General features: G+C 48.5%; 1 protein-coding gene across 1 annotated transcript; it reads left to right on the forward strand.

The window, feature by feature from the left end:
- Positions 1-975: 975 nt before the first annotated feature.
- Positions 976-6,308, forward strand: EZHIP (EZH inhibitory protein). The gene is made up of 2 exons (XM_047843251.1): positions 976-2,206; positions 6,208-6,308. The coding sequence occupies exons 1-2, from the start codon at positions 976-978 to the stop codon at positions 6,306-6,308; spliced, it is 1,332 nt and encodes a 443-aa protein (XP_047699207.1).
- The last annotated feature ends 1,787 nt before the right edge of the window (positions 6,309-8,095 follow it).

Genomic DNA, 8,095 nt, shown 5'->3' on the forward strand with positions numbered 1-8,095 from the left:
ATCCTGAGCTAAGACACCATGAGCCCCATCCTTTTTCTTGATTTCATGCTGCTTTCAAGATTCTAGTGAAGGGTCATTCAGTTGCCAGGAGCAGTTCCAGGACTGTTGCCTCTGGAGTCACACATGGGCCCAGTGTCCTCACAGAGTCCAGGAGGATGCCTGGCTCCTGTTGACCAGTGCGGTGTTTCTTTCAAGCCATTGTTTTAAAGTTTCACCATCAGAGTGGTCCTGACAACCTACACTGATTTGGGGGTGACTCCAAGTGTTTATACAGAGAACATCGCCATCTGAGTACCCTCATTTGAAATGCACACCCACACATACATATACACATACGCACGCGCGTGCGCGTAGGGGCCCAGGTACGTATGGGGAATTCACATCAGGTCCCGGCAGCAACGGACCCCAGAACGGTGGAGCACACCGTCAGGTTTGGCACCAGATGGAGCCAGGTTGGCCCACTCCCCTAAGACGAGAGCCACGTGACAACAACCGACCAATCAGAAGCAGAGCTCCTACCCGGGCCCGCCTACCGTCCTCACTCCTTCAGCTGGCGCTGTAGCTAGATGGTGTCTTAGGACAACGATCTTGTGTCTCTGAGAGAGAATCTGGCATGATGGTCACCCCATCGTCCAAGGAGAAGGCACAGAAGCAACAGCAGGGTGAGATGACCGCAGGGCCCAAGAACGAGATCACCCCTGCCCCTGGTGATGCCCGCGGGACCGGCAACCCCAGTCCCGGTGCCTCAGCCCCCTCAGTCTCCAGTGACCTGTCTCCATTGGGTGGTGGCACCCCACACGGTGTTCCTGGCTGCCTTGGGCGCCATTTTGAGCACCGGAGAGGATCTGGGGCTGCCCCCCGCGAGCCATGAGGGAGCATGCCGACCTCTAGGGCAGCCGCGGTCCCCACGCAGAGCTGAGGCGTGTGGTGCCCCAAACGGGCCAGGGTCCTCGGGCCAGGGTCTCCAGACCTCATATGCGTGTGGCGTGGCCACCATGGGGCGAGCCACGTGGGGCTCTGGCCAGGCCGGCGGGCCCCGACCCAGACCGCGAACCCAGTGAACTGCTGTGGGAGGGAGCAGCCCGGCTGGGAAGAGGCTGCCCAGGCTCAGAAGCCTCCGCGGCGCCGCTGTTTCCTGGGCTTCCCAAGCCTCAGTGCCCAGTATCCTTGTCTCCATTTTCTCCAGGGTCTCAGCCTAGCGGTCGCCGCCGTTCTCGGGTTTCTTCGTGGGGTCACGAATCCCGGCCGGGTCCTGCCCTCCGGAGTCAGGCCAGAGCAGCAGGTCCAGCTCTCCGCAGTCAAGCAGCCAGGCCTGGCCCTGCAGTCTTCAATGGTGATGCCCCACCGCCAGGCCCCGCCTTCCGCAACCATGCTTCTGGGTTGGGCGCTGCTTTTTGCAGCCTTTCATCTGCCCCAGGCCCTGCCCTGCGAGGTGGTGCTTCTGTGCCAGGCCGCGCTCTCCCGCGTCGTCATTCATCCACGTCAGGTCCTGCTTTCCGCCGCCGTGCATCAGAGCCAGGCCCTGCTGCCCCAAGGCACCGCGCGCCCGCGACCGGGCCGGCTCCCCGCCGCCGCGCGCCCGCGACCGGGCCGGCTCCCCGCCGCCGCGCGCCCGCGACCGGGCCGGCTCCCCGCCGCCGCGCGCCCGCGACCGGGCCGGCTCCCCGCCGCCGCGCGTCCGCGCGGGTTCCTGCTCACAGTCGCCGCGCGTCCGCGACCGGGCCGGCTCCCCGCCGCCGCGCGCCCGCGACCGGGCCGGCTCCCCGCCGCCGCGCGTCCGCGCGGGTTCCTGCTCACAGTCGCCGCGCGTCCGCGCAGGTTCCTGCTCACAGCCGCCGTGTCTCCACGCGGGGCCCTGCCCCAACCCCTGCTTCCCGTGGCCGTGCATCTAGGCCAGGCCCTGCTCTCCGCAGCCCTGCATCCGGGTCAGGCCCTGCCCTCCGAAGCAGAGCCAACCCGCTAGGCCCTGCCCTCCACAATGGCTGTACACCTCCAGGCTACGTCCTCCGGAGCCACACCACCCAGACGTCATACTCTAGAAGCCGTCCCTCTCTGCCTGTGCCTACCGGCCTGAGTCCTTCTCCTGGGTTGGCCTCACAAGAATTTGTGAGCAACTCAAGCTCTTCTAATCCTGAGGTTCCAAGCCTTGATACCCAGCCCCGTTGGCATGCAGTCCGTATGCGGGCCTCCTCTCCCTCACCTCCTGGTAGGCTCTTCCCTTTCTCTGGGCCGAGTGATGAGGGCTCCTCCTCTTCCTCCTTCCCCTCCTCCGGGTCTCCTGGCCAGAGCTGCTGCTCCACCTCCACCTTCTCCTTCTCCTCCCTCTTCTCCTTCTTCTCTTCCCCTTCTTCATCCTCCTCTTCTTATTCCTCTTCTTCCTCCTCCTCCTCCAATGATTTTTCTGACCAGTGTCCCTCTTCCCCAAAGTTTTGTGGCTTGGGCTCCATCTCCACTCCTAGTCCTGCAAGCCTCAGGCGTGCCTTACTGCCAGAGTTTGAAGCCCTGAGCCCTCTCTCTTCAGGAGAGCAGGTTGAAATAGGGAGCGTGCCTTCTCCCACTACACCCCCTGGGGTGTGAGCTACCATGAGTATATTCCTAAAACAACAAAAGGAATTAGCATGCACCCACTGACCTGAAGGGAGTGCCTGCTCTGCAGTTTCCTTTGAGGTTTATGAGTGTTCTAGCTATTAACCAACATTATGAGAAATTTTGTTGCTGTTTGCTGAGTAGTTTTGAAGCCTCTCCTTCCCATAACTGCACTACCTAGCATTTATCTGCTTTTGGCCCTTGATTTCAGGCCTGCTTTTTCCTCATAAAGGCCTGCCTTTGCCCCTGAGTTGAGATTGCCCTTTTCCAAGTTCCCTTTATAGAATGACATTTTTGAATGAATACAATAAAAATGTTTGACTTCATTTTTAAGATGTGTTTTTTTTTGTCCAAATAACTGTTATTCCTTGTGGATTTAGAGGATTAAAGAAATTTGTTAGCATGCTAGCAAAACTCTTTGGAAGTGAGAGGGAATAAAATACTATCCTAGCAATTATTTATTCCTACTATCTAAAATGGAATTTTATCCAGGAAATTCCCATTTATATGCTATATACCCACTTAGCATAGGTGATTTGCAAACTTGGACAAGAAAAGGGAGTAGGATTCAACCCAAGGAGGGGTGATGGAGATATCCAAGGTCAGGAAGGAGACAGGATGTGATTATGTGGTTGTGTGTGTATGTGTGTGTGTGTGTACGTGTGTGTGTGTGTTGGGGGAAATATTCCTCCAAAGATGGGAGTAGGGAGTGTTGGAAGGAAGCCTCAGGAAGGAGGAGAAAAGCAGGAGTCAGGAGCACCAAGGGGGAAAGGTCTCAGTTTCTAGAAGAAGAAAGAATTTGTGTGTTGGGAAAGGGGGCTCCTGGGGTCTGTGTGGGGAAGGGGAAGGTCTCAGAGGGTGATTCAAAGTTAATGATGTGAAACTGGTTAGTTAAAAAGTGTGTTAATGGATAATCTCGTTTAAAAAAAATGCGAGTAAATTTGTGAGCAGGTATAAGAGGGTGTGTGTATGTTTGTGTGTAGACATATTTGGAAATAACTGGATGGACATGCACCACCATTCTGTGAACAGGGTATATACAGTTTTTGGAATAACTGATATGATCTTTTATGTGCTATGTTTCATACCTCTATCATATTGCTAGTTCTATAGCGAAACTCAGTTGTTTTTCAAGAAGGTAAGTTGTGGAATCAATGGGAGAACACATTAAAGGAATGAAGTGGAAAAAAAAATAAAACCAGCAAATGAACTCCATCTCCCTACTTTACCATATTTCTCCTCTCTTTGCTTTTCTTCTATATGGCCAATGGTATAGACCTGGCCAAGAAGGGCTGTCTTCCTGGGACCCACATTTTAGAGGTTCTTGCCTAGGCCCTTTTCATGCTGTATTCAGACCATAGAGCTAGGAGTACACAGAGATGATGAGATGTGCCCATCAGGTCCCAACACCCTGCAATTATTGTAGAAAATGCTTTAGGTTCCCTCATTCCCCAAGGCTGCTTCAGATTCAGTAGGGCCCTAAGGGAGGGAGGTCTGAGTCTGTGATATACATACTCTTAGGCCCAAAAGGTTACCAAGAGGCCACTGTTTGTAAAAATAAAAGGGTATACAAAGCTTGATGGTGTAGGCTGAGGTATTCTCAAGGTTAATTGTAAGATACCTCTTGGTGTAGGACATAGCTGGCAATGGGAAGAGATCAAGGACATGGGCCAAAGACCTTAATTTGTACTTTTGCCCAAGACACACTACAAATGTTAGTGACTGGCCTGTGTGTATAATTACCTCTCTAGCACAGCCCCAGAGATTTAGAGACATCCAGGGATATATATCTAGGAACCCACACCTTGTCCCTGGAGGTGGCTCTGACTACAAAACACCCCCTATTTATCTAAGATGTTGGAGGAAACATTAGTTCAGGTCCTAGGTCTGGTTCCTTCCTACAGTGAGTCAGCATTCAGTGAGCTGAATCAGAGGTGCCACTACCCTACTGCATACTAGTGTTTTGGTGGATCTCCTGGGCATTTGATCTGCTTGGGAGTGGACCTTAATCCAGTGTCCTTAGTTTAAGCCCACCACACTAAAATGTATATAGCTCCTATTGACCACAGGCTCTTCATCCTTCTCTTGACCTTTGGTCCTTCTAACACTCCCTCTTTCTGAAAGTACCAAATGCCATCACAGAGTAGACCTCTGTGTTACAGAATATAAGGATGATTCTTTTTTTAATGTTAGTGTTTTTTTAAGTTTGTTTATTTTGAGAGATAGAGGAAGAGAGAGAATCCCAAGAAGACTCCTCACTCTCAATGCGGAGCCCAACATGGGGCTTGAACTCACAAACCACAAGATCATGACCTGAACCAAAATCAAGAGTCAGACGCTTAACCGACTGAGCCACCAGGTGCCCCTGTGAAGGATAATTCTTAAGATTTCATATTACTTGACCTTTTGGCAGCAATTTGACACCTTTGATCACTTCCTTGATACATGTTCTTCCTTAGTCTTTAAAGACTGTTCTCTTTGTGTTCACCCACATTCTCCTATATTTTTCACATTTTCCACACCTCTAAGTATTAGAATGCCCAGGGCCTCAGTTTTTTGCCTTTTCCCCTGTATACATCTACTTCCTAGGGGATCCCATCTAGTCTCATTCTTTAAATATTGTTTTAAGCTGGTGAATCAAAATATTGTATATCTATTCCCACCCATTCCCTTGTACTCCAGTCATGTATATACAGCTACCTAATCGACTTTTCCATTTCAGATGGCTAAAAGGCATATCAAACTTCAGTAATAGGGAGTTATGTCCAGTAGAAATAGAATGCTAGCCACACATGTAACTTACCATTTTCTACTAGCTAAATTAAAAAATGTATAAAGAAATACATGACCTTAACTTTAATAATTTATTTAATTCTATCCAATATCTATCTATTTTTTTCTAAAAAATCCCAATAATTTCAACATGTAAAAATTGAGATTTTTTTTTACTTAATCTTCAAAGGCTGATATGTAATTTACACTTACAGTATATCTATGTTTGGACCAGCCACATTCCAAGTGCTCAAAATAGCAACAAGTGTGGACATCTGTGTACAGCACAGTCTAATTTCCTTAGCCTCTCTTGTTCATTTCCTGTTGAATGATAATTCCACCTCCATCAATTTCTCATAATTGTGGCATCCTATCAAGAGAGCCCTGAGGTGTCAGTTTTGAGGGTTCACAAAGGCTATGATGCTTCTAGCACCTTTAGTGCCTCTTGAGCTGGGCCCCTTGCACTTGCTTGATATAAAAAGGGCAAAAACCCTGTGAGTTTCTGCTGCTATTTCTGGTGAGTTGGCTAGTTTGTGGTTCTATTATCAAGTTATTTAGAGGCTGTGCCATCACTTTTTTTTCCTCCTGCACAGACACTGGTACCATGTAGGTAATATGACTGGTGGTGATTTGTCCTCATCTACTTGAAGTTTGGGGTTTTTAAGGGATGTCTTGTAACCTAGATTTTTTGAAAATATTATCTGTTCATTTTGCTTTTCTCTCCAGTTGCTCTGTTTTTATGTGTTTGGAGAGATTGAAAAACTACATAGCCACCGCTGCCACCATCTTCCCAGAACCTCTACCACCAAGTGTCCTTACTCCTTGAAAAATATGTCACCTCCTCCTTAGGTGTTGCTGCAATGTCTGCTGATAACAATGTGTATAGTCAACCCTTTGGTGGCTCTCAAAGGAACACAATGGGAATCATCATCTGTACTAAACTGGAGTAAAAGGAAAAAAAGTTTTAAATTTAGGAATCAGAACAAAAACCTATTGGGCATGCCACTAAAAATCTTTAGAACTAAAGGAAACATTTTTGGGAATACATTTCAAAAGCTTTAACTTTGTCATCTTACTTTGTTGACTCACAAGACAGAATGAGGAAGACCACTCCAGATTGGTAAGTGGCAGTCTTAATAAGCAAGGGAACCTACTTATGAGGCTGGTCTTGGGCAGCTGCAAGATGAGTATATCTCCTCAGCTGCCCACAGGAATCTTAGTAGTTTATATAGAAGCCTGAACTGGGTTCAGTCACATATACTGGCCAGTTGGTCTCAACAACACATTGCTCTCTAAGGCTGCATTCTTTTTTAAAAAAATGTTTATCTTTTTGAGAGAGAGAGAGAGAAAGAGGGAGCAGGGGAGGGACAGAGAGAGAGGGAGACCCAGAATCCGAAGTGGGCTTCAGGCTCTAAGTTGTCAGCACAGAGCCTGACAAGGGGCTTGAACTTTCGAACCGCAAGATCAGGACGTGAGAGGAAGTCCGAAGCTTAACCAACTGAGCCACCCAGACATCCTTCTAAGACTGCAGTCTTGGAAATGCCTCCAGCTATAGGAATGGTAGGCAAAACATATTTTCCAAGGACGGGGTGGGGGTGAAGAGCCTCTGATTTACCAGGACCAGCTCATCTGTCAGCTAGTGGTCTCTTGATTACCCCATCCAACACACTTATTCCCGAAAAATTCTACAGATGACCAAATACTGGAACAAGAAGTAGACAATTTTACTACAACAATTCTCATAATCTCCTGATATCAGAGAGACTACATTTGTTACCATTTAATTTTTTTATGTTTATTTATTTTTGAGAGAGAGAGAAAGAGAGAGAGCACGAGCACGAGCACGAGCGGGGGAGGGGCAGAGAGCGAGGGAGACAGAATCTGAAGCAGGGTCCAGGCTCTGAGCTGCCAGCACAGAGCCCGACGCGGGGCGTGAACCCGCAAGCCGGGAGATCATGACCTGAGCCAAAGTCGGATGCTCAACCAACTGAGCCACCCAGGTGCCCCCATTTATTCCCATTTTAAAGATGTGGAAATTAATGCTCAGAGAAATTTTTGTGACTCTTGAGATCTCATTGCTAGTAGGGTTGGGTCTGGGGTCAGAATTCTTAGATTTTAATTCTGGTTTTCCTATTAACTCACTGTTGTTGCTGGACAAGTTAGTTAACCTGGGATCCTAAATTTCCTCATTTGTCAGTTAGGAACAATAAAAATGCATCCCCCCTAGATTGTTATGATTAAAATGGGTGGTGTGTGTTAAGTGTTTCTAACAGTGTCTGGCACATTGTGAGTGACTGGTAAAGATCTTATTCTGATTAGGATTATGATAATGTACCCAGATACTTCTGACTCCAACAGCTTTAACACCTTACTGATGTTTCCCAATCAATAATACTTTATTTTTTATTTTAAAATTTTTTGTATTTTAAAAAAAAATTTTTAATGTTTATTTGTTTTTGAGAGAGAGAGAGAGAAAGAGAGACAGAGTACAAGCAGGGGAGGGGCAGAGAGAGAGGGAGACAGAATCTGAAGCAGGCTCCAGGCTCCAACCTGCGAACCATGAAATCATGACCTGAGCTGAAGTCAGATACTCAACCAACTGAGCCACCCAGGCGCCCCTTTACTTTTTTAATTTGAGAGAGAGAGAGAGAGAGAGAACACAAGAGGGGGAGAGGGGCAGAGGGAGAGAGAGAATCTCAAGCAGACTCCCAGGCCCAGCTCAGAGCCTGATGCAGGG

The sequence above is a fragment of the Prionailurus viverrinus genome, chromosome X, assembly GCF_022837055.1.
Source record: "Prionailurus viverrinus isolate Anna chromosome X, UM_Priviv_1.0, whole genome shotgun sequence".
Classification (NCBI taxonomy): domain Eukaryota; kingdom Metazoa; phylum Chordata; class Mammalia; order Carnivora; family Felidae; genus Prionailurus; species Prionailurus viverrinus.